The sequence below is a fragment of the Pongo abelii genome, chromosome 10, assembly GCF_028885655.2.
Source record: "Pongo abelii isolate AG06213 chromosome 10, NHGRI_mPonAbe1-v2.0_pri, whole genome shotgun sequence".
NCBI lineage: Eukaryota > Metazoa > Chordata > Mammalia > Primates > Hominidae > Pongo > Pongo abelii.
This window is the reverse complement of record NC_071995.2, coordinates 131,473,565-131,497,863: the sequence shown is the minus strand read 5'-3', so window position 1 is coordinate 131,497,863 and position 24,299 is coordinate 131,473,565. Positions and strand designations below refer to the sequence as shown.

The window sequence follows — 24,299 nt, the reverse complement described above, 5'->3', positions numbered from 1 at the left end:
CCAGGCCGCACAGAGGACCCTGGGCTGAACCACCCTCCCTCACCAGTCCCCAGGGCACCGACCCCGGGGATGGGTGTCCCCCAGGCACGAGCTGAGAGGGGGGTCTCAACCCCTGCCGCACCGGCCCACACAGTAGCCTTGCGGTGGGGGATCTGGAGGCCGGGGCCCCCTGGCCCACACAGTAGCCTGCGGTGGGGGATCTGGAGGCCGGCGCCCCCTGGTCCACACAGTAGCCTTGCGGTGGGGATCTGAGCACAGCACAAACCCCCATTCCAGGCCTCAGGTGGGTGGGCCGGAAGGTCAGGAACAGGTGCTGCAGGTCTCCCCTCTGTTCGGTCAGAGTGCAATGAATCCTGAGCCAAGCCCAGCACAAAAGCCGTTTGTGGGAATAAATCACGTAAGACACATGCTCGTCTGTTTAAATTACAAACGCTGATGCTGTTATAAAAAATAGTGGCACGGCATTTTATTTTCTTTAATCAGAAAAATAAGCCCTGCGCTTCTGGGATGGAGGCCCCAGGTGAGCACCGGAGGAAGGGGCCTGGGTGGGTGGGGAGCGACGGGGCCCAGAGGCCAAAGCAGATGCTGCACCAGAGGCTGGTCAGGACCCAGGAGGGCCTGCGGGGGTGGGGTCCTCATGAGCAAGTGCGGGAGCTGGAGGTCAGCAGCTGCCTGGCCTGGGAGCCAGGGACACCCATCCCCTTCCTGACACCTGAGGCGGCCCAGCTGGGCAAGACCAGGCCTGCAGGACCAGGGCCTCCTGTCACTCGGCACAGGGGTCCAGGTGGTCAACGCTGCTCTCTGGAGGACCACTGGCTAGAGCCTGCCCAGCTCCCCTGAGGTCTGGAGACAGTCAGAGCCCCCCCCAAACACCCCCTCCCTTTTGGGCAAGTGGCGTGTCTCGGACTCCAGAAGACTCAAGTGGGGCTGCCTCGAGACCAGGTTCTGAGGGGGTGGCAACCCCCGACCACAGGTAGGGGCTGTGGAAGGGGCAGGGATGGGCCCAGGGGTAGCCTTGTAGTGTGAGGTATGCCCGACTACATGTAGGTCAACAGCCAGACGAGACACTGCAGGGGACCGTGGGGAAGCCGGGAGAAGGCGCTGCCCACCCTGTGGGGTCCCCCTCGCCTGGAGACCCTGCGGGCAACCCTTCAGTGCATGCCCACGGGGGTGGTGAAGGCAGAGTCCTGAGAGGTGGGGGTGGGAGCCTCCGGGTCCTCTGCAGGTCCTGACCCACCAGATAGGCCCGTGTGCCCCCTGTAGCTTGGGGACCCTGGAGGTGGACACCAGCACCTCCTGACTACCAGGGGGAGGGCCTGGACTGAAACCCACACCTTCACCATTCGCCACTGGGCTACTCTGCAGGAACTGCAGCACCCCACAGATCCTTCATGCCCAGCACGCCACCCACTCTCACATCCTCTCGCACGCACGCACACACAGCACGCACACACCAGGCTCACGCGCTCTGCACAGGTGGCACGCCGGGGGCAGGCGTGCATGTAGACTCAGAGATGCAAGGACAGTATTGGCAATTCAGAGGCACAGAAAGACGCTGAGGGGCCCCCAGCAAGGTCCCTGCCCTCAGGGGCTGTGTTCCCCTCCCAGGGCACGCACACCACAGGCAGCAACGCGGGTGGGGGCACTGTGATGCCAGTGGGGGGAGAGGGAGCATGGCGGGGCGGCAGGCAGACGCGAGTTCATCTCTCCTCCTGGTGTGGTGAGCCTCAGCCTGATCACGGCACTGTAGGGGCTCCCCGCCTCTGGCCGAGCCTCAATTTCCAACGACAAACAGCCCAGCCCTGTCTAGACAAGGCCTCAGGCTAGTCCGGCAAAGCATCTCCAGCCCAAAGGGCAAGGCGGCCTTGGCCCTCGGGGCCCTGCCAAGGTGCAGATCACACTGGAGTGGGCTGGAAAACCCATATGGGGAGGTGCCTGCAGGCATCAGGCTCCAGGGCTCACAGATGGGGCCTGACGGGCCATCCCGGGGGCACAGGATCGGGTCCACCGTGACCTCAGGGGCCGGCAGGGATGGCCCAGGGCCAGGAGCGAGAGCCGGGGCTGACGGGCCGGCACCAGATCCAACAGGGACCGCCGTGGCTGGCACAGGAGCCCCAGGAGAGGCCGGCAGGGTGGGCCCGGCTGCCCCAGGAGGGAAGGGCGATCGGGAATGGGGAGCAACGGCTGGGGTTTGCAGGGCTTGTTGGGGCCCATGAGTGGCCGCAGGGGCTGGCAGGGCTGCTCTGGGCCCATGAGCGGCCGCTTGGGTGGGCAGGGCTGCTCTGGGCCCATGAGCGGCTGCTTCTGCTGCCTCGGCCGTCCCGGGCCCAGGAGTGAAGGCGTGAGTGGGCCGGGCTGCTCTGGGGCTTCCACTAACCGCTGGGGCTGCCTGGGGCACAGCAGCGACCGCCGGGGGCGGCTGGGCTGGCCCAGGAGGGACCTTCGGGGCTGGCCGTACTGACACGGGGCTAGGAAGGCCCGCCGGGGGCAGCAGCACTGTCCCGGGAGGAAGCTGGCGGGCCGTCGGCGTGGTCGGAGGGTGAGGAGTGGCCGCGGGGGCTGGTACCGCTGGCACTGGGCTAGCAGCGACCACAGGGGCCGGCTGCGCTGTCCTGAGGATGCCCTACCGGGCTGGCCACAGTGACATGGGCTGGCCCACGGCCGCAGGGGCCGGCAGCGGTGCCACAGGGTCAGCAGGGACCGTAGGCGCCTGCAGCGGTGCCTCGGGGCCAGGAGGAACCGCAGGCGCCGGCAGTAGAGGCAGGGGACCAGGAGGGACCGTGGGGCCAGGAGGGACCGCAGGCGCCGGCAGTGGTGACACGGGGTCAGCAGGGACCGCAGGCGCCTGCAGCACTGCCTGGGGCCTGGGAGTGCCCAATGCGGCCGGCAGGGCTGGGCCGGGCGTGACCGCTGGGGCTGGCAGAGCTGATCTGGGGATGGAAGGAGCCGCTGGGGCCGGCAGGGCTGACCGGGGCCCAGAAGTGACCGCCGGGGCTGGCAGGGCTGTTTCAGGCCCAGAAGTGACCGCTGGGGCCAGCTGCGCTGACCCAGGAGTGGCCGCTGGGAGGGCTGGCAGGGCTGCCCGGGGTCCGGGAGTGCCGACGGGGCTGGGAGGGACCCCTGGGGCTGGCTGGGCTGGCTGGGCTGGAGCTGTTGCTGGCGCTGGGCCGGGCCGTTCTGGTCCCAGTGGCTGGCTGGGAGCGGCCCCCCTTCTGGGGAGCACACCTGCATGGAAGAAAGAGCACGTGTCCACCTGGGCAGGTGTCACCGCCCGCGGAACCCCCGTCCAGCCCGGGCCCAGGAGGCATGCTGCCCTTCTCCAGCAGCCCAATTCCCAAGGGGGCCGAGGGGAGCCAAGGACACTGCGCAGAGCCCCACCCTGGAAGGAAGGCGCACACCAGCAGACCCCTGCAGAGGAAGCAGCTGCAGGCTGAGCCGCACCCAGGACAGAGCCCCACGCGCTGGGGAAGCCCCCACCTGCTCTGACAGCCCCTCCTGGGCAGGAGGCTCCTGGGCAGGGCAGGCAGAGCCCTGTTCCCAGCTGGGCCACGCACCTGACCACTGACCACAGTCACGTGCCTGCAGCCACTGCCGGGACCAAGTGTTCCCTTCCCCACGCCGCACACGTGAGTGGATGGTGCTGCGTGTGGACAGGACAGCCCTCGGCAATGAGCCTGGACCCCCTCCTTATAGACACGCTGGACACCTGTAGTCGGCGGAGCCTGATGGACACGGCAGGGAAACGGGGCCGGCCTATCAGCTTGGCGCCCCAGCCCGGAACGCGCGCCTTGCTGCCCCAGACAGGCACCTCTCCTGCTGTGGCCCTGGGCATGTCACGGCCCCTCCGTGACCCAGCCGGCTCCTGCCTCTGCTCGGCCCCAGCCCTGTCCACGTGTCCTGCACCCCAAGCCTGACAACGATGGGCGCGCTGCCAGGCAGGCCCGGGGGCCACATGGGGTGGTGTCCAGGTGCTGGCATGACCCCGGGGCGGTGAGCACTGACCCGCCGCAGAGCTTCCGGTCGGGGAGGGACCTGCTCACCTGCTTGGAGGGCTGCAGTGGGACCTTCCTCGCCCCATCGCAGGCGGGCTCGAGGTCCTGCCCGGGGCTGCCTGCCTCCAGGGGCCGCCTGTTCTCACTGGGCTCCGCAGGGGGGCAGGTTTCCGACTCCCGGGGCTTCTTGATGAGACGACGCTCCCACTTCTCCTTCCGCTCATGTGGCTTCAGGGCCATGTCCTTCTGAAGGGAGACAGGGAAACGCCAGTTAATTGGCGGGACCCCAGGGCCTTGGGCCCAGGACAGCACCTGGGACAGCACCCACCTGAGCAGCTCTCAGGAAGGAGCCTCCCCACTTGGGAGGGGCACCTCAGAGGGGAAGGAAGATGGCAGGTGAGATGCTGCTGTGGGATGGGGGATGGGAGTTTCCCAGGGCTCAGCCGATGAAGGGGCCAGACGAAAAAAAGCTTAGTCCAACAGGGAGTCTCCAGTAAGCTTCACAGGAGACCAGCCCAGGGCTGCCCAGGACTCCCACTCTGAGTCCTGCTGAGACGAGGGCTGCCTTTCAACACTGAGCGAGTGCCCTGCAGTGGTGGCCAGGGACCACAGGAGCCTCTCCAGGGGACACCCAGGCCCCATAAGAAGTGCTCCCCCAGGTGACAGCCCACAGGAAGTGCTCCCCCAGGTGACACCGTATTCCAGAGGGCCTGAGGGGTTCTGGCCAGTGCTCCCGGACGGGTCTGTGGATTTGGGACAGATGCTTCCCCGTGTTCACCTTTGGGCTACCAGACCCTGGGGACACTCCCAGGCCCCCTGTAAGCCTGCTGGCCTCCCCTGGTCCCCTCTTGGCCCATCTCGACTCCTTCAGAGCACCTTCTAGCCTGCGGACAGCACCAGGATACTCCAGCCTCTGCCCCGCCGGTGGACATCGGGCAGCCCCAGGTTCTGGGGTCCCCACCTCCACACTCCATAAACGACTAGTAAGCACCTTCTGTATGCTGGCTCAGCTCCTGGCACCAGGGCTGGTGCAGACAGATACGGCACATCACGTTTAGGGTCCAGAGGAGCCAGCCAGCCAGGGAGAAGCATCCACGAAAGGACACAATCCTCTCGGGGAGGGCACAGCTGTGAGGAAAACAGCAGCAGTGAAGCCCAGGACAGGACCCATGTCAGAGCTGCTGCCAAGGACCCCGGGAAGCCACTGAGGAGGATCCGCCCCCGCGGAGGGCCACAGTGTCCCTGAGGAGGACCCGCCCCCGCATAGAGCCATGGTGTCCCCAGGAAGAAGGACCTTGGCTGTCCCTCTGGTAAGGACAGATGACAGAGACAAGAGCCATGGTGGTGCCGGCCACGCCCTCCCCGGCTGGGCGCCCTCCCCATGATACAAGCGCCACCCCCACCAGTCTAAGCTGGAGGCCCTGAGAGGCCCAGCAGCGTTTCCGGGCCCCCTGCCCACGAGGGCTGATCCTGTCACTCCAACTCTTTGCTGTTTCCGGCTCCAGGAAGACTCCTTGCCTCCCCGAGGCCCAGCTCCCGCCATGTGCTCTCCGCAGAGCCACCACTCAAGGCCCAGAGCCCTGCTGTGAGCGGCCTGTTCCTGCAGAAGCCCGAGAGCCCATGGCCTCCAGAGTTCCTGCTCATCCACCCGGGATCTGTCAGGGCTGCCCATCCCAGGCAGCTGTGGACCCAATCTGCTAACATTGCAGAAACGGTTCCCAGTCCCACTGAGCTCTGAGGGTCTGAGCCTGCACGAATCAAAGGCTGCAGCCGAGAGAACGACTGTTTGCAGCGTTGGATCAAAAGTAGGAACAAATCAAGGTGTTACCTTTCACAGTAACTACGAAACCTGCAAAAGCAACCTGCCACGCAGGGCACCGCTGTGCTGGGATTTGTCTTTCTACTGGGCAAAGAGTCAGAGGGGACAGGCAGAGGGCAGATCTGAGGAGGCGGGACCAGGTGGTGCCCTCGGGGCACAGACGCTGCCCCAGGCCCGCTCCACACCTCTCCCCATCGCCACAGTGTTCACAGCTGGCCAGAAGGACGCATGTGTCAAGGGCAAATTGTTTAAATTTACCACATTTTCTGTAAACCTGCTCTAGTGTTACTTCGCTTCAAAAAAATATGAAGATTTCTGCCGGCCCCTCCTCCCATCCACAGACCTACCCTCCAGCTCCCTCCCCGCCCCTGCCACAGTCACACCAAGCACAAGGCAGTTTCCTGTCCTGTCTGACCACCACCAGAACGTCCATCTGCACTGCCCCCTGCTCAGCCCCAGACAGGGCTCACAAGCACTGCTGAGTGAACATTCTAGAGAACAGACAGCAGAGGGGTGGGTGCCCACACCAGGCAGGAGAGGCCTCCAACGTCTCCGGCTTCAGGCGCAGCCCCTGTGCCCACACACGCCCAGCCAGCGCTGCAGCCACGCTCACTGCAGAGAACAGAGCCCATTCCCAGGAAGCTCTGGGAGAGCTGTCCCAGCACTCTGCTCTTGAGACGTCAGCCAGTGCTTCGCCTGCTACCCTAAGACGGTGGGAAAGGTACCCAGGCCTGGGAGAGCCGTGCGGCTGGCCCCTCTGCTGGCCACTCCGGGGCTTTCCAGGGTGAGGCTGGCCCTGTGGGCTTCGCCTGGCAAGTTTCAGAGGCCCCACAGCGACGCCACAGCACTGCCCTTCCCAGCTGCTGAAAGAGGCGTGACCAAGGAGGCCCAGGCTGGGGCCCTTGCCAGCCCCACTGCTGCACCCAACACCCCACTCTGCCCAGTCACTCAGTCACTCCATGTACACCTGAAGGGTTGGTGGTGCGGCTCAGAGACCATACAGGCCACCATGACAGGCAGCAGCATGGCCACCCACGCTCCTGTGAGGACCAGAGCTCCCCTTGGGGCAGACCACGGGTGGGGGTGGGGCCGGGACAGGAGTCCAGGCCAGACGGGGGGCAGTCCCCAGGGACTGGGGGACAGTGTGTGCCCTGGGCAGCCCCAGTGTCCTCCTCATTTGTAAGCTAGGCAACAGCCCCACCCCCATGGGCGGTGCCAACCACCACACCAAGGATGCCTGGGCTCCATGGAAGGAAGGGCCCAGAAGGTTCGCATGGGGAAGCGACATGACCTCCGGGTGGGGGCCCTGCACCAAGCCAGGGAGACCAGCAGCGGCCGCGCGCTCACCCACTTCATCGTGTTCACCGCAGTGAGGTCTGTGCCAGGTGCTCTGCTAAGTGGTGGGTCAGGCCCCACTTATCTTTTTGTTTGTTTGTTTTTGAGATGGAGTCTCACTGTGCTGCCCAGGCTGGAGTGCAGTGGCACGATCCTGGCTCACTGCAACCTCTGCCTCCGGAGTTTAAGCAATTCTCCTGCCTCAGCCTCCTGAGCAGCTGGGATTACAGGTCACCACGCCCAGCTAATTTTTTTGTGTTTTTAGTAGAGACAGGATTTCACCATGTTGGCCAGGCTGGTCTCAAACTCCTGACCTCAGGTGATCCGCCCGCCTCGGCCCCCCAGAGTGCTGGGATTACAGGCGTGAGCCACCATGCCTGGCCTGGCCTGGGCCCCGCTTATCTAATCCACACAAACGGGACTCCATGAGCTGGTCGCAGTGACCACCCCAGTGTCAAATGAAGACACAGAGACACAGAGAGGCCTGGAAAGGCTCCAGGAGCTGTGTCCCCAGCACCACCCACCACCCAGCCCAGCCCTGGGGTGCCAGCCAGGGCCACCTCAGGCCACTGTCCCAGCTGCAGGAACCCCTGCTAGGCTGAGGCAGCAGAGGCCTTGAACCCCCCACAGGTCTGCAGTGCACACCTGGGTCAGCACACGTGGCACCACATCTGCGCACACAGGGGCCCTCCAGGAAGGCGTGGTGGAGGCCCTCCTTGCGCAAGGCCACTGCCCTGCAGTGGCGCCAGCACCCCCCGTAGTGGCTAGGGCCCCAGACCTCCCTGCTCCCCTCCCAGGAGGACCACCAGGGCTGGGCGCAGGCTGCCGTGACGTTGCTAGACAGATTTTCCTGGAGCAATTCTATGCGACTGCTTTCGGCTCTCTTAATGTCATTACTATACAGCACCAATAACATTTCTAATCACACTACAGTGAACCAGACACGCAGAGATAAAATAATTCTACCTCAGCACACACAGAGCCCTGCTGCCCCCTCTTTAGGACGGGGCTGCCTGTTTGCACCAAGGCCTGGCCCAACCCCTGCAGCCGGGTGGCCACGCCCTGCTCCTGAAACCACAGCAGGGGCCTCTCCCCTCCTTGGCACCAGGCAGGAGGCTCTGGAGAACCGCCTACCCAAGACCTCACCTCCCTGGCAGGCCCCTCTGCTTCCCACCTAGAGTGATGATCATGTTCCCCTGGGCAAAGCCAGGCCTGGAACCCCCAGGGATCTTCTCAGATGGGTCGGAAGCTGCTCTCCATGGGGACAGGCGGCTGAGGGAGCCCCTGGGGGTCTTCTCGGGTGGGTTGGAAGTTGCTCTCCACTGGGGGCAGGAGGCTGCAGCTGCTTGGCTCCCAGAACCTTGTTGGCTCACACCTTCGTCAGGCCTGTCTCTGTCATTCCAACAGCTCAGGCCCAAAAGCCCAGAGCCTCTGCCTCTCAACTGTGTTCAGTCTGGGTGCAAACCCCACAGCTCTCCCTGCAGAGCACCTGAGCGTCCGCTCAGCGCCCAGCTGGCATGGCTGCCTCCCATACCCGGGACCTGTGGTGGCCTGTGCCCTGACATCTCCCCTCTGCCGTGGGTCAAAAACTGAATAGAAACTGGCACAGGAGACCCTACAGGGAGCCCCACCCATGGCCCCCTGTGGGGGTGTGGGGACTGGGTCTAATTACCCCTCCAGCTGCGAAGGTGAGAACGGGACCCTTTCCCACCATGACCCATCTCCCCTTCGGCTCACACCCACCTGGCGGGCGACACCCCCACATCTCCCCCCGCCCAGGGCGTCCCACATCACACACCCACGGGGACTGCTCCGGCAAGCCTCACTGACATCTCATTTGTTCCAGAGGCCTCCTGGTGGTGCCCAGCTGCTCCCACGGCCTCCGGGATGTGGTCCTGCGGGCTTGCAGCTCCCGCCTAGCAACGGACCAGCAGCTGGGAGCTGGGCTGCCCCTGCAGGACCACCACAAGCATGGTGGCTGCCGCCTCTCGGGGCTGGCTGAGATTCCCGAGCACCCAGTGACGGCGCGTGGCTGCACTCTAGGGGCAGGGAGGTAGGGTCAGGGCTCCTGGGGGATGGGGTGGGAGGCGGGGCGCTGTGAGGCCCAGCTTGGCTGTTACTGCTGCACCCCACCCCTTGGGAGCTGTGGAGGCTATGGCCTGGCCCTGTGCGGGCTGGGAAGAGCTACCTAGAGACAAATCGGAGACCCAGACCATTGGTGACGGTGCCATGGAGAACAGCAGTGCTGCCTGGGATGGAGTGGTGCCAGGACGGGTATGAATGCAGGGGGCACGGCAGGTGGACAGGAGGGGGCGGGGACAGGAGGGGGTGGGGACAGGCAGGCATGGGTATGGTGAGGGTGAGGCCTGAAGCAGGGAGGTGGGGGATGGTGTGAGGGGCAGGCTGGTGTGAGGACCACAGTGGAGCTACTGCTTGGCCCTGGTTTTATCCCAGGGTTCCAGTCCAGCCACGCCTGGAGAACCGTCTGATAGGGGCTGAGCCTGGAGGGTGAAAGAGGCTGCCCAGTCACCCTCTGACCAGCCCGACTGGGAGGCCACTGTCACGCGCCAGGCCTGGAGGTCAGTCCTGCTGTGCACTCAGAGCCTCACTGATGCGTTCCTCCCTCCAGCTCCGATTTACTAGAAGGCCACGGATCACACCTGGCTGTGGCCCGCAGTCTTGCCCTTCAAACCAAAGGCCTTCCGCAGGATGCCTCTGAGCGGCCATGAGGGCCAGGGGTGGAGGGTTGAGGCAGCACTAGGGAAGATGGCCCAGGGTGGCAGTTTGCCAGGAGGGAGGTGACAAAGGGCTGGAGCCTGCCCCGGCCACCAGTGGGGTATGCCAAGGATTCTTGAAGGGCCCCCAGAGAGACGGACCACACCAATGCTGGCAGGTGGGGGAAAGCAGGCAGCTGACCTCTCTGTCCCTAAGGAAATGGGGGGGTTGCCGCAGGTTGGGGCATGAGGACGCGTCAGGATGGTGGTCAACACACTGAGAGGGACGCGTCACTCAGACCCGGGAGGTCAACTCTTCGAAACGAACATATGTCCCGTCCATGCGCTCTCTGTACACACGGACTTCCTCACAATAACGAAAAGAATAAAAGGAAAAGCAAGTCATTTGGATTTAGATTTAGATGAAGACAACAGAAAGGAGCCAGGTGCTGCAGACATCGGGCAGGTGAGGCTGTCCCCAAAGGGGGGACGCAGGGCAGGACCCTGTGAGCTGAGATCTGGGCAGTCGAAGGAAGGAGAGGAGCCATGGGCCTGGGTGTCCTGCTCCCCGCCAGCTCCTGCTCAGCTGCGCTGCATGCTGGGCCCTGCTGTGTGGCCAGCGCTGCTGGGACAAGGAGTCCACCGCTGGGGTCCCATCCTCTCCAGAGGCCCCTGTCCTGGCCCCTCCCCTCACTGGCCCCTGCACAGGAATGGGCCGTGCATTTGCTCACGGCAGCCCCCTCACTCCTGTCCAGGGCCTTGGGCCCCGAGCGGAAGGCAGGCTCAGGCTTCATTTCCATGGCCCACTCTGGCCCCTGTGAACTCATGACGGCAGCGAAGGCACCCAGCGCACCAACCACTGGGGCTGGGCTTTGTCAGCCCACACTGGTCTCTGAGGCTCCTGGCCCTGGGAGCCCCTCCCCCGGCCATCACCCCTGCAGACAGCTGCCACTGGCGATCCCACGCAGCAGCCTGGGACACACAGAGCCTCTTCCTCAGCCATGGGGAGGGCAGCCCGGGCCCACGCTAGCCAGGTGTCACTAAAGCCACAGGCCTGGGGCGCGAGGACCACAGGGGCAGCCGTCGCTCGGCCCCAGCTTTATCCCGGGATTCCAGTCCAGCTGCGCCCACAGAACTGACGACCCCCGGGGCTAGGGGCTGATAGGGGCTGGGCTCCGAGAGTGAACAGGACCGCGAGGCCGACCCACTTCTGACCTCAGGGCCTCAGGGAGGAGAGCTGCAGGGGGACCAATGTAGCCCCCACCCAGTCCAGTCCACGTCGGGGGCCCGGTCCACATCAGGGTCCCCTCCCTGGGTGGCCCCTTGGGCTCCTTCCCCACCCAGCTCCCGGCCACATGGTCCCTGGGTAGAGGCACGCAGCCATGCCGGCCACAGGACAGGGTGTGAGGGGCAGGCGAGTGAGGCATGGGATGAGGGTCTGGCCGAGAACAGCCAGAGGCCTGCTGGGGTATGAGCAGCAGCAACTGGAGCAGGGGCCAAGGGTTGTGGGGGACACCGTGGCAGGAGAGGTTAGAGAGGGTGGGGCCGTGGCAGGGCCTGAGCTCCCTGTGAGGGCACAGACTGTTCCAGGCTGGATGAAGTCTGCAGGGCCTGGGATCCCTGTAAGGGTGTGAATGGGCTGTCCCAGGCTAGACGGAGTCTGCAGGGCCTGGGCTCCCTGTGAGGGCGTGAACAGGCTGCCCCGGGCTGGATGGAGTCTGCAGGGCACTGGGCTCCCAGGCAGGACAGCAGCTGGATGAGGTTGGATTCAGGAAACTACGGACTGGGTGGGTGGAGGGGCCAGGACAGGGGACGGCGACAGGGCCAGGACTCCCTGGAGGCTGGTCTGGACACACAGCAGGACCGGCTGGCCCTACGGGGGACAGAGAACAGGGAGCAGAGAGGCTGGCCCCCTGGGCCCAGGCCAGAGAGGGGCAGCCCCAGCCTCCAGCCTCCAGCCCTTGCCTGAGTTCTGATCCTGCTCAACCACTTGCCAGCAGTGTAGACACGGGAAGTGACTGCACGGCTCTGTGCCTCGAGTTCCTCATGAGCAGCATGGGGACAGAGCAGCACCCACTGTGGGGGCTGCCGAGAGGAGCAGGTGCGATGCACACGAGGCCCAGGAGCTGCGCCTGGGCCTGGAGCCAGGCCCCGCTGCCTTTCCGTCACCGTCACGGCCGCTCAGCAGCAAGGCTCGGTGGTGGGGCCGCGTGTAAGCCTGGGACACACTCGGCTGCTCTGCTCCCTAAAGCCGCCCAGACAGGACCAAGTTCTCAACAGAGGGAAGGTGGCGGCCACAGACTGGGCAGGCGTCCCTCTGGCCTCCGTGGGGCAGGGTCACGGCGTGTGGCTCCCAGCCCCAGACGCTTGATGGCTCCGCAGAGTCCAGAGGGCAGTGCCGGCGCCTCCTGAGCCAGACACCACAGATTCCGGCCAGAGGGTACACGCACATGGTACACACGTGGGCTGGGAAGACGGGCGTGGAGACCTTGATGCCTGTCTGGGCTGCAGAGGGCCCGGCAGCCCACTCAGCCTCTTCCCTGATGCCAGCACAGCTCTGGGGAATCCCATCCGCCCCACAGGCCAGCTTTCTACACAAAACAGATCAGCACAGCTCTTCTGCCGAGCTGGGGCTCGGCGGCCGTTCTGTCCCTCACACTCCTCAGGGCGCCTGCCGTCCTCAGGTACGTGGAACCAAGCACCCCATTTGCCCTGAGTCCCCAGAGCACCTGATCTCATGGAGTTTAGGTACTGTGCAGCGCCCCACTCCCCAGCCCTGCAGGCCCCCAGCCACAGCCCCCAGCCGTCTCCAGCTTGCCTGCCACCGGCACCCCAAACCCCTACCACCTGCTACACGTGCCCTTCCTGACGGGCTCTCGGGAACCGCCACGCCACGGTGCTGCCCCTCACAGCCTGCACTCTTCCCCAGAAGCCCTCATGGCCTGCTCTGTGACTCCTAGCCTCCGATGACAGCCTCTTTACTGCCATCCCAGTACTCGCTGGCAACGGGGCCCGTGGGTGTATCTTGGGGGCTGGCCCAGGGCCTGGCACATAGCCGGTGCTCAATAAATGCTTATAGAATCTGTCAGGGAAAGCAGAACAGCTTAGAACCCTTCCCTGCTGGCCAGCGGCTCACCTGGCCTCTCCCAGAGGTCCAGCACCACCCCTGCCTGGCCGGCCCTGGAGGCTCCACTGTGCAGCAGCAAGACCCGGGCAGAGCATAGATCTGGAACGGGCGGGGCGGCTGCCGAGGCCGGATGAGGCCCACCAGTCCCAGGGACCAGTCTGGCCACCCAAGCTCCTGGAGGACTTGCAGAGCACTATCCCATGGGACAGCAGAGGCGGCAGGTACCCTTGGTCACATACACAGGCAGAAGGGGCCCAGCCTGCCGTGGTGAGGGCGGAGGAAGCCCGCTGAGCAGACAGGAGCATGGGCAGGTGGCCACGGGACCTGGCTGGGGCTGTCGGCCTCTCTGCCCAGCCCCCAGTGGGGTGAGTACCATGACCAAGCCTGTTTCCATGCATCACACAAGGTAGCCACAGCTGCGCCTCCAGCTGTCCTGGTCCACGGGGACACCAGCACCTGATGGTTCTTCAGCCTCCAGCCTCCCTCCCCTAGAACAGGTTGGTGGCCACCCAAGCACAGCCCCACCCAGCTCTGCAAGGCCCACCCAGGGAGGGGCAGAGCCGAGTCCCACCCAGGGCCACCTGCTGACCAGGATGGGGGGCCCTGTGCAGTAGCACCTTGAGGAGCCCCGGCACCTCCCAAAGCTCCCAGGGGATCTGGACATTCCAGGCTGCAGAGCAGGAGAACCCAGACTTCCACGACCCACATCCCCACATGGGGGTGGTGGGGGCAGCCCAGGACAGGTGTGTGGGGATGTCCCATCCTCCTCATTTCCCTGGACGGTCTGTAGAAGGATGAGAGTGGAGCGCTAGGGACTGGGAGGGGTGGGCAGCCACAGATCCACTCTTCTGCGGTCCTCGACAGCCTGTAGCTAGCTCAGCCTCCAGCCGGGACCTCCAGAGATTGGCCAGAAGGTGTCTGACAGGCAGGTGGCTGCTGCGGCGCCTCTGCAAGGGTGGCTGGGGGCCTGTGGGTCCCGCAGGCCTCCCCACTGGAACATTCTGACTGCTGTCACATCCCAACACAGCCCCCGGCCTCATGCCCCCCGCAGAGGCCTCACTGTGAGCGCAGGGCCCAGAGAGAGACCCACACCCACACAGGGGGCACGCAGCTGTGGGGCTTGACAGATCTGGATGGCCGGCTCTCCCCGCCAGCCACCTCCCCAGGCTCCCAAAGAAACAGCAGGCACCCTCCCCAGAGGCCCTGTGGGCCAGCTCTCCTGGGGTGCAGGCCAGGCTCAGCGACGGGCCCCCCAGCTCTCCCAGGGGTGCAGGCCAGGCTCAGCGACGGGCCTCCCAGCTGCTGCCACACGACCACTTCAGATGCCACTCGCTCCTGGGGTGGGGCCGGGGAGGACATCAGGTCCGAGGGGTCTCTGGGGGAGGCACACGCGTGGCACAAACACACACATCGCACGCCACAAGCCCTGGCCCTCCCTCAGGGACCTGGGGGCTGCTTAGATGCTGACCCTTGTTTAGGGACAAATGGCTTTGTCATGGGCCTCACAGCAGGAGTCAGGGCCTGACCCTGGGCCACTGAGAAGGGTTAGATCCCCAGCCCGGGACTGCCTCAGCAGGTGTGAGGCGGCGCGCTAGGGGTCCCGAGGCCCAGAGCCTGGATTCTAGCCTGGGGCCACCCACTGAGCTCATCTCGACAGGGGCAGAAGACCTGGGGGCACTGAAGGGTGGTCAGGCCTGTGGGCTCCTGAAAGCAGGAGCTGAGGCCAGAGGGGGTCCTGGTGCCATCTAGGTAGGGGAGTATGGAGGGGGAGTCCGGAGGGAGGGGCAGCCTGGGACACAGGGGTCACTCAGGGACTCCTGGAGACTCAGGTGGGCTGGGCTCCTCCCGTGGCTGCCTCTGACTCAGGGCAGCCAGGCTGGGTCTGCCCCGGGACCTTGGCCCAGCTCTGTGGTCCTCCTACTTAGAGGGCCCTCCTGACCCGGCCAGGCCACCCCGGGCTCCTCTCCCCCAGCCTCCACTTCTATCGAGGTGGTCCCATGGTCCCTCCCTCATTACCCGTGTCCCCACCCCAAACCATGCTGACTTGGGGTCTCTAACTGGTCACCAGTAAATGGGCTGTAGTACTGGGACCCGAGTATTCTGTCCAGGTGCTGAGAAAGTGGTTAATTCTTGTGTCATTTTGACGTTACACAAAAAGATGAAAAGTTCCCAACCAAAATGCAGCAGAACCAGCAGAAGCAAGACTATCAGACTAACTTTACTAGAAACAGGGTGGCAAAAATTCGAACCGTCGGCAAACAACCCAAAATGAGACTCCACCAACACGGCCCGCCAGGGCCACGTCCGGAGTTCAAGGACAGCCCGACAGCAACAGCAGGGACACCGCAGGGCCTGGGAAGGAAGCACCGGGCAGCGGCACAAGCTGGGTGAGCATGGCCACCCCTACCTGATGCTGGACCAGAGATGCGCCCCGCGCAACACAGAATGCCCATCAGAATGCGGGGAAACAGGGAAGGAGGGAGGGACACAGATACCCACAAACGGCAACACCAATCCTCACGCTCTGGACACACTCACAAATCCAGCGCAGCCGCGGGAAAGCAGCAACGTCACAGCCATGTGCAGATGCCAGCAGGACCAATGACAACCCCCTAAGAGTCCCCTAGAAACTGCCTGTGCTGAGGAGAGAATCCAACAAAGTGCCCAGGTAGAGATGTCAGGTGGGAAGACAAACAGCAACAACCAGCCAGAAAACACAGTGAAACGAGGCTTCCAGAGTGACAAAAACACAAGCCCGGGTAAATACGCAACACGGGCCCCTCAGCAGGGAACAGACCCTCACGACCATCAAGAGCCTTAAAACTGCCACCCACAGACAGCAGGGCCAGTTCTGGGCACTTCTCTTTCTCTAGAAAAGCAATCACACAAAAGTGGGATATGGCGGACGTCTGGCGACAGACCTCCCCGTAAGGACAGCTGGGGCATGAAAGCCTAGTCGGGAATGAAGGGTCTAGTGTGGGTCTGGCTCCCTGCTGCAGGACTGTGCGGTGACTCACAGGGACCCCAGGAGACCCCTCCAGACAAAGGGCAGCCGGCACCAGGCCCCAAACGCGAAGGTGCACAGCATGTGCGGAGGCGCAGGCACATGGCGTAGCCACAGCAAGGACGGGAAGGCCTTGGAAACCTGAGCCAAGAAGTGACAGGCCCAAGCAGCCGGGAGGGAGGGGATGGGGAAGAGGGCCGGTGACTGTCCTGCTGTAACAGCCCCGACCCCGAGGCCAGCAAACCACTGGGCAGGGGGCCATGAGGGGCAGAACCACAGGCAGAGGACACGGAACCTTTCCCAGAGCCAAAGCAGGCCAGGTGCAGGCCCTGCTCCAGCCATGGCAGGGCCTGAGGAGCTGCTGGCCCCCAGACAGGGCCTGGACAGGCGGCGGGCACCCACGTGGACCAAGGGGCCAGCGACACTGCTTTCAGGGCCTCTGCGTCCACCTCCCCCGAGGGAGCAGCCCTTGCCCACAGCTGCGGGACTCTCTGGGAGGAACAGGAATCCACGCAGCTTCCAGGCAGCCCCTCACTGTCACAGGGCAGGCCCCAGCTCAGCTCCGCACCCCTGCCCCATGGCTGTGGGTAAAGCACTTCCCCGCTCTGTGCCTCAGTTTCCCCACCTGGAGACCAGGAAGCAGCCACAAGGAGTTCCTGGGCCGAAGCCTGCCCTCTCCCTGGCTCTCCTCACTGAGCCCAAATGTCTGCGGTCTCAGCCCCCACCCCCATCTGTCTGAGAGATGGGCCAGGCATGGACTCACAGTGCCCCCGGCAAACTCAGCCCCCACTGGCACCACCAACAGTGTGGCCTCAGCAGTCCCCAGAGGTCCAAGTGACACTGTTAGGCCCCACACGCGGTGCTCGGCGGGCCAGGCCCAGCACCCACATGGCCAGGTTACACTTCCAGCCCAGATCCTATGCCTGGGCTCTTGCTCCTGGAACCCTGGCCGCTCTGTGAAGCCCACCAGGCCCACTAGGGGCTCACAGAGAGACCACCTGGCTTAGCCTCCAGGATGCAGGGCAGGGCAGGGCAGTGTCTGGGCCAGTCCCTCACACCCTTACTTTGCCCACCATGGGCCGTATCTCAAAACCTGTACCCTCCCCTTGGCCAAGGCCCACCGGCTCCAGGCTCATACCCTAAGCCCACCAGGGTTCTGGGCCATTTTCAGCAGGGGTCACAGCTCGCCCATGGACAGACAGCCCTGGGAGGCCGGGGGCCGCACACGATCAGTAGCCTGGGGTTTCTTAAGCACAACCGTCTGTGCAGGTTCAGCAGAGTTTTGGGTGCATGTCCTGTGGTTTATGCTGAGCAGATAATGTGGAAGCACAGGCATTAGAGGAGGCCGCCGGCCACCGAGCCAGGATGTTGGGCGCTTTCCTTCCGCTTTTATTCCTGGGACACACGTGGACCTTCTGAGTGGCCCGTGTGCCAGTCAGGGAACAGCTCAAGCTTCAGCACGCACCTTCTTATGGAGCTTGATGTGTGAACCAAGTGAAAGTCACCAGGTGAAAGTGATTTACTGTTTGAAAAATGCAAATGAACCAAAGATCACAGACACCAGACCAGAATGGTGGTGTCCGCCTGGAACTGGTGGCCAATGTCCTCCCGGGCACCCTGCCACCTCCCTGGGGCCCAGGTGCAGCCCAGAGCACCATGGCCAGCGTCGCTGGGGCCCTGCGGCCAGCATGTGGGAGTGGGCGGTGCAGCCCACTGGGCTAAGCGGGCCTGGCCTATCTCCCGGGAGACACAGGGACCGGCACAACCTGTTCTGTGGCCTGAGGCCAGATAAGGATGGCCTTTGCTATGTGGGAAGACGGGGTCTGACACAGCCCTGGATATACCTCTCAGACCCCAGCCTTCTTGGGAGGACCCCAGGCAGAGAACAGCAGCACTGACCGGGCACGTATGGCCACAGCACTGCTCCAAGGGTAGGGGCCTTCCTGTGTCCTCTGGTCAGTACAACCAGCGGACAGAGCTGTCACAGGAAACAAAAGGGACAGCAAGAACCATGTTCCCAAGCACCCAGAGTCCCCGGTCAGGGCAAGAGCAGGGGAGAGGCCAGCGGGGCTTCCTCAGGCCTCCTGTCCCCACAAACCACTGCCCCTGGTTACAGAGTAGAAAGTCAAGCAGGCTGGCTCAGGTCTGCCGCGCCGCCCCACCCACTCCAGCACACCCAGCCCAGCACGCCCCTCTGCAGGTCCTCAGCCCTGTCACAGGGCTCCCAGCTCCATCCGCGGTTAATCATTAACGCTGTCTCTAGGGCTGCAGGCACACCCTGAGCCAGGCCAGACCCTGGCCCTCCTCAGCCCACAACTACCACCACCATTTAGGGAGTGCCTGCTGTGTTCACAGCACACACAGACACAGGCACAGGACAAGCAGGGACTCCTCCTCCCCTACAGGAGCACATATAAATGTGCAGGTGCTGGGGGCCTGCCCCGGGCACAGAACGGCCTATGTGTCCCACCCAGGGTACATAAAGGGGGCGGTGGCCTGCCCCGGGCACAGAACAGCCTGTGTGTCCCATCCAGGGCACAGAAAAGGGGCAGGGACCTGCCTGGGGCACAAAACAAGTACAGAGACCTGCCCCGGGCACAGGGCGAGGGGGGCCTGTTGAGACAGGGTGGAGGGTTGTCTGCCTGGGGGCAGAAAGGGCTGCGGGTGGGGGTCTGCCCCAGGGGCCAGGGCTGGGGCCGAGAGTTGGTCCCATCGCGTGTGCTGTCTTGGGGGAGGTAACAGGACTCCTGCAGGCAGGCTACACCTCCCCGGCAAGTCTACACCTGTGTTTGGTTGTTTACACCACTGCAGTGTCCCACAGGCACGAGCCAGCCTCTGGGGTTACAAGGGCTTCCTCCAACTCCTGAGTGTCCCATCCTCCAGCATCCCAGAGTAGGAAGAGCCCCCAAGACGTGGGTGGGGGCAGAGGGACTGTGAGCGAAGGCGGCAGAGCCAAGGGCAGGCTGTGCCTCTGGGCTGGGTCCTGGTGGCCACATCTCCCTCTGTGTCCCGTGTGGGTGGCCTCGCAGGGCAGCACCTGCTCATTCCAAGGCCGGACAGGCGTGGCACCCAGTGCTGCTCGCTCTGCCTCAATGGGGAGCCTCGAGGTCCCCATCTGTGGAATGGGGGCATCCAGCCCTCCTCGTGGGTCATTTGAGGAGTAAACAAGTTGATGTCTGTGAAGGGCAGCTCAGACCACTGCCTCGTGGAGAGAATCCTTACTGAACCAGTCGCTACTATTGATATAATTATGATTTATCTGAACTTTGGGGAAAAACCACCACACTTTGGCAAAAAACGTGGCCAACAAAGAGACACGTGTGGGATGATCATGAGGTTATGACTTGTGAGAAGCCCCGTACTTTCCCAGGCAGGCTCCGAAGGGCAGAGGAAGGGACATGAAACCACCCCGGGGTGCCATGGCTGTGTTAATGCCACGCAGCAGCAGACTTGTCTCACTATGACCTGGGGGGCCGGCTGGTCTAAGCCAAAGTCACCAAAACCCACTGAACCCACTGCCTGCAGGCTGGGGGCACGTGACCCTGCCAGAGCAGGTGGACAGCCAGTCAGAGCCGCTGCGGGCAAAGCACGTGGGCCTGGGATTGGCCCTGGGTCTCTTGAGTACAGTTCATCTCCTCACTCACTGATTCCTGACACACGCATCTAGGGCACTTTCTACATGTCGAGCTCTTCCCAGCACCAGACCCCATAGGAGACACACAGGACAGCACAGTGTCTGCTCTCCTTCAGCTTACAAGTTCTCGTGGGAGACAAAAATGGAGAGCAAAGACATCCTAAAACAGCTTCGCACAGTGGGGATGACAGGAAGAAGGTGGGCAACATCGACGGGGGTGGGGGGCACCACTTCAGAGGAGTCCGAGGTGATGTTTTTGCAGAGACACAATGGCACCAAACATCAAGCAGGCAGAGAACGGCAGGGTACAAGGGCTGACCCGCTCGGAGCAGTGAGGAGGCCGCGGTTAGGGACCCAGGAGGTGCAGGTGGGTGGCGACAGCTCTGGAAGTGGGCATCGTCATGGTCTCACCTGCAGTGCAGGAGCTGAGCGCAGGGCCTGGCTTGCAGTACGTGCTCAGTACACGTACAGTCTGTGTCATCACCACCACTGAAAGGGCAGAAGACAGCCCCAGGGCCATCCCGTCCCAGCACAGAGCAATGGCGTGTGCCAGCCCTGGAGCCATCTAATAATGTGCATGACAGAGAATGGCCAGCCTGTGTGATGAGCTTGGCCACCACCCACCCCATCCTGGGCCCACAGGAGCCCCAGCTCTGTCCGTGCACTCGGGACACGAAGCCCCAGCTCTGTCTGTGCACTCGGGACACGATGCGGCACCTGTTCTGGGGCCACTTCCCTGGCCACCGGCCCTGACCCAAGGCTCTCTACAGTCCCCAGAGTTTGGATGAGAACTTGAAGAGGACTTGCTGCTTCAGGGGCCTGCAGTAGGCATCTCCCCTTTTCCCAAAGCTCAGCTTCTGAGACCGGGGGATCCCAGGCCATGGGCTCCCAAGCCCCTGGAAAAATGAGAGGGGTTGGAAATGGGGTGCTTCTGGGAGTCAAAGTCCAGCAGATGAGGGTCTCCCAAAGTAAGTGCTGCACAGGGCACACCTCGCTGGGCGGGTCTCTGCCCTGGTGGAGGGCACCTTGCTAGCATTCCTGCCCATGCCAGTCCTGGAGAGACAGTGCCTGCCCCAGCTCTCAGACAGCATTTAATTTCCTTCTCTGCTCAGCTGGGTTCATGCAAGAGGGGCAGTATTTGCTCAGCAAATATTGTCCGTCAGCCAGACAAGCAATATTTTTTGCCAATCTATTAACCATGCAGCAGGCAGAAGTCACCAAGAGGGGTCTTGAGATTAACCCTCCTTCTCCCCTTCTCAGCAGAGCCCTCAAAGGGAGGAGGGAACGGGATGGCCCGCGCAGTATCCATTTTATCACCACCTCCCTAAGATCCAGCACTGCTCCCTAGCACGTCCTGAACCAGGCAGAGCGATATGCTGGCAACAGAAACACAACTGATAAAAGGCCGACGGTGCTGTCAGACAGCCCCCAATTTCGAAGCGTGGATTTTTTTGCCTCTGCAACTCAAAACGTCCCCAAACCCACCCGACGCTGCTGGGTCTTCCAGATGCGACCGTCTGGGCGAGGGGTGGGCACACAGAGTCCCTGGAACGGGGACCAAGTGGCCGGGGCTTCCCTCAGGGCTGCCCACGGCGCGGGCGGTCGCAAGCCCAGGGGTCCCGGGATCGCCCGACGCGTCAACTCCGGGCCCCGTTCTCGCCTCAACGCCGGCGAAGCCGCGCCCGTCTACCTACCTCCAGGGCCTCCAGGGTGCTGAAGCTGGCGATGGCGAAGCCGTCGATGACCTCCTCCTCCTGCGAGCTGGACTCGCGGCGGCGGCGGCGCGGGGGACGCGCGGCGCGGGGCGCGGGGGCGGCGCCTCGGGGGGGCGCGCCGAGGAGGCCCGCGTTCTCCTTGCCGGGGCTGGGCTCGGGCTCGTCGCCCGACGACGGGCTCTGGGCGCGGGCGTCGCGGGCGGCCTCCCGGCGCCGGCCACGGTCCCGCTGCGCGCGCGAGCGCCGGCTCGGGCGGACCTTGGCCTCCATGGCGGCGCGTGCGCCCCGTCGGGCCGGTGACCTTGACGCCCCGCGCCTGGCTCGCAGCAGGCGGGCTCCCTCGGCTACGCGGCGCCGCCGGGCTGAGTGTGCGCCGCGCGGGCTCGGGCCCTGGGCGGCGGCGGGCGGCGGGCCGGGCCGGGCATGCCGGGCGCAGGGGGCGGCTCAGCCCCGGGCCCGACGCGGCCTGGGACCCCCGGCGCGGACGGTTGGGCGCATCGGCGGGGGCGGGCCCGGCGCTCAGCGGCCCTCGGCCGCCCCCCCGGGGGCGCGCCCCATGCGCGCGGCGCGGCGATCGGGCCGAGCGGGCGGGGCCGGGCGGGCGCGGCGGGCGGCAGGCGGCAGGCGGGCAGGCGGCCGGGCTCCGGGGCACCGGGCTCGTGAGGCGGCGGCGGCGGCGCCCCGAACAGATAACAACTGACGCACTTCCGCCCGGCTGCGCTCGCCAGAGGAAGTGAGGGCCGCCGCGGGCGCCCGCGCGCCCCGCCCCGACCACGCCCCTGCCCTGCCCCGCTCACAAGGCTCCGCCCCGCTCACAAGGCTCCGCCCCCTTCCCGCCCCATTCACGCGGGCCCCGCCCCCCGCAGGCTCCGCCCCCTCCCCGACCCGCTCACGCAGGCCCCGGCCCCGCCCCGCCCGGCCGCCCTCCTTCATTCAGGCCCCGCCCCGTCCGCAGGTGCCCGCCCTTGGGCCTCGCCCCCTAGCCGCGCCCCGCCCGGGCGCCCCGACCTCCGCAGCAGCCCGCGGTGGTCCGCGCGGCTCCTTCAGGGGAGGATGCTAGGCTGCTGGGGCCCCTCCGCGGGCACCTGCGGGCGGTGCTCTCCAAGCGGGAGGCGCGGGCAGCGCCGCCCTCCTCTGTGGGGCGGGGGTCCCCGGCGGCGGGCGGCTTCCGAGGAGGACGAGGGGCCTCCGGTCTCCCGGAACCGAAATCCTGCCCTCGGCGAGCATGGAAGGGACGGGGAGGACCGGGGGAGGGTCCTCGGCCAGGCAGTGCCCCCTCCCCGCGCCCCCGCGGACCCGCCCAGGCCTCCTAGGATGCGGGAGGGGTCTGCCCGCGTCCCCGCCCCGCGCCACGTGCCCCCAAGTCCCACAAGAAGGCGGCTCCCGCCACCGAGACCCCCGGGAACGCGCCCAGGGGGGCGGGGGCTGCTGCCAGGCACGGAGCGCAGTGTGGAGGGCGGTGCGGGCAGGAAGCGCACGGGGGCGGCTGCGGTTGCGAGGCAAGCGCGGGGCGAACTTCCTCCTCCACCCCCAGGACAGGCCGAGCTCGGAGGGGCCCGCCTGGTGGGGTTTTCTGAGCCCCGGGGCCCCTTGCGCGTGGGCACTGGAGTCATTGATTCATGCAGCGCGTATTTGCCAGATGCCTCCTGTGTCCAGGCGCTGTTGGTGACCCCGCAGCGGCTGAGATAGACGACCCTCTTAGAAGTGGGAGAGAGACCCTGAACACAGGGCCAAATAGAATATCAGCCAAGGATAATCTGAAGAAAATCGAACGGGGAGGTGTCACAGAGAGTGGGCATTGGGTGGTCCAGAGGGCCTCCCCGAGGAGTGACGACTCCGAGCCCCACGCAGTCATGGGGACCCTGTTTCAGGTCGGGGCTACACCCCTGCACAGGCCCTCGGAGAATGGTGGTTTGCTGGAGGGCGGAGGGGAGAGTGCCCGAGACAGTGGTGGGACCCTGCCCTCGGTTGCCCTTAGTGGGAAGGGGTCCTCCCCGACTCTGCGGGGTCCACTTCACCCTGCCTCTGGCAGAGCCGACTGGCGGCCTCTTGTGCAGGGCAGGAAGGGTGTGGTCCAGGCACCACGGGCTGTTTGCTGGGCTGAGGCAGTCGGGAAAGTAGCTCACTGGGGTGGGGGACTTCCTGTTCACCCAGCCTCCTCAGTCCACCCAGGCCGCTCTCTGGTTCCGTCAAAGCCTCCCCAGGGTGGGGACAGGGTCCCCTCCCCCTCTTCCCATTCCGGGTTTTGTTAACCCGTGGTTTCACCCTCCAGCATCCTCCCTTTTAAAGCCTCATTAGGAAGACAGAAACGGACCCCGAGCAGTTTTTCCATGCACGCCTGCTTCCCGAATTCCCCTCCTGGACAGAACCCCAGGAAATGTGGGCGAGGGTCACCCAGATGGCATTTCAGGCTCTTGTTTAGATACAGGCCCCTTCCCGAGCAGCCTGGGAGTCCTCACCTGTTCCCGAGGCTCCCAGAGGCCACCCCACCCCAGGCTGGGCCCAGAGGTCAGTCAGACTGCAGGGGGCATCCTGTGGGCACCCCCTCCCCCCCAGAACAATTGCTTGGGAAGGTCTGAGGTTCTGGTTTTGAAGTTTCTTTTTTTTTTTTTGAGACAGATTCTCACTCTGTCACCCAGACTGGAGGGCAGTGGCGTGATCTTGGCTCTGCAACCTCTGTCTCCCAGGTTCAAGCCATTCTCTTGTCTCAGCCTCCCGAGTACCTGGGACTACAGGCCCATGCCACCATGTCTGACTAATTTTTTGTATTTTTAGTAGAGGTGGGGTTTCGCCATGTTGGCCAAACTAGTCTCGAACTCCTGACCTCAGGTGATCTACCCGCCTCAGCTTTCCAAAGTGCTGGGATTACAGGCGTGAACCACCGTGCCCAGCCTGAAGTTTCTGATTATAGAAATACACTGTTTCTTTATCTGGTCTCTGAAGGCGTTCAGATGTGTGA

General features: G+C 64.5%; 1 protein-coding gene across 15 annotated transcripts in view; it reads right to left on the bottom strand.

Annotated features, from left to right (window-relative positions):
• FBRSL1 (fibrosin like 1) overlaps positions 1–22,042 on the bottom strand; it is a 93,008-nt gene extending 70,966 nt beyond the window's left edge. For 4 of the 15 annotated variants that reach the window (XM_054528463.2, XM_054528461.2, XM_054528464.2 and 1 more), the window contains exons 1-2: positions 21,320–21,786; positions 4,041–4,238 (exon numbers count right to left, since the gene is read on the bottom strand). In XM_054528463.2, the coding sequence (XP_054384438.1) occupies positions 4,041–4,238; positions 21,320–21,610 (489 nt within the window). In that variant the 5' untranslated portion in view covers positions 21,611–21,786. Of the gene's footprint in view, positions 1–439; positions 3,226–4,040; positions 4,239–21,319 lie in introns of those variants that run through there. The other 11 variants (XM_054528465.2, XM_054528459.2, XM_054528462.2 and 8 more) reach the window with 6 other exon arrangements.
• Between the last annotated feature and the right edge of the window lie 2,257 nt (positions 22,043–24,299).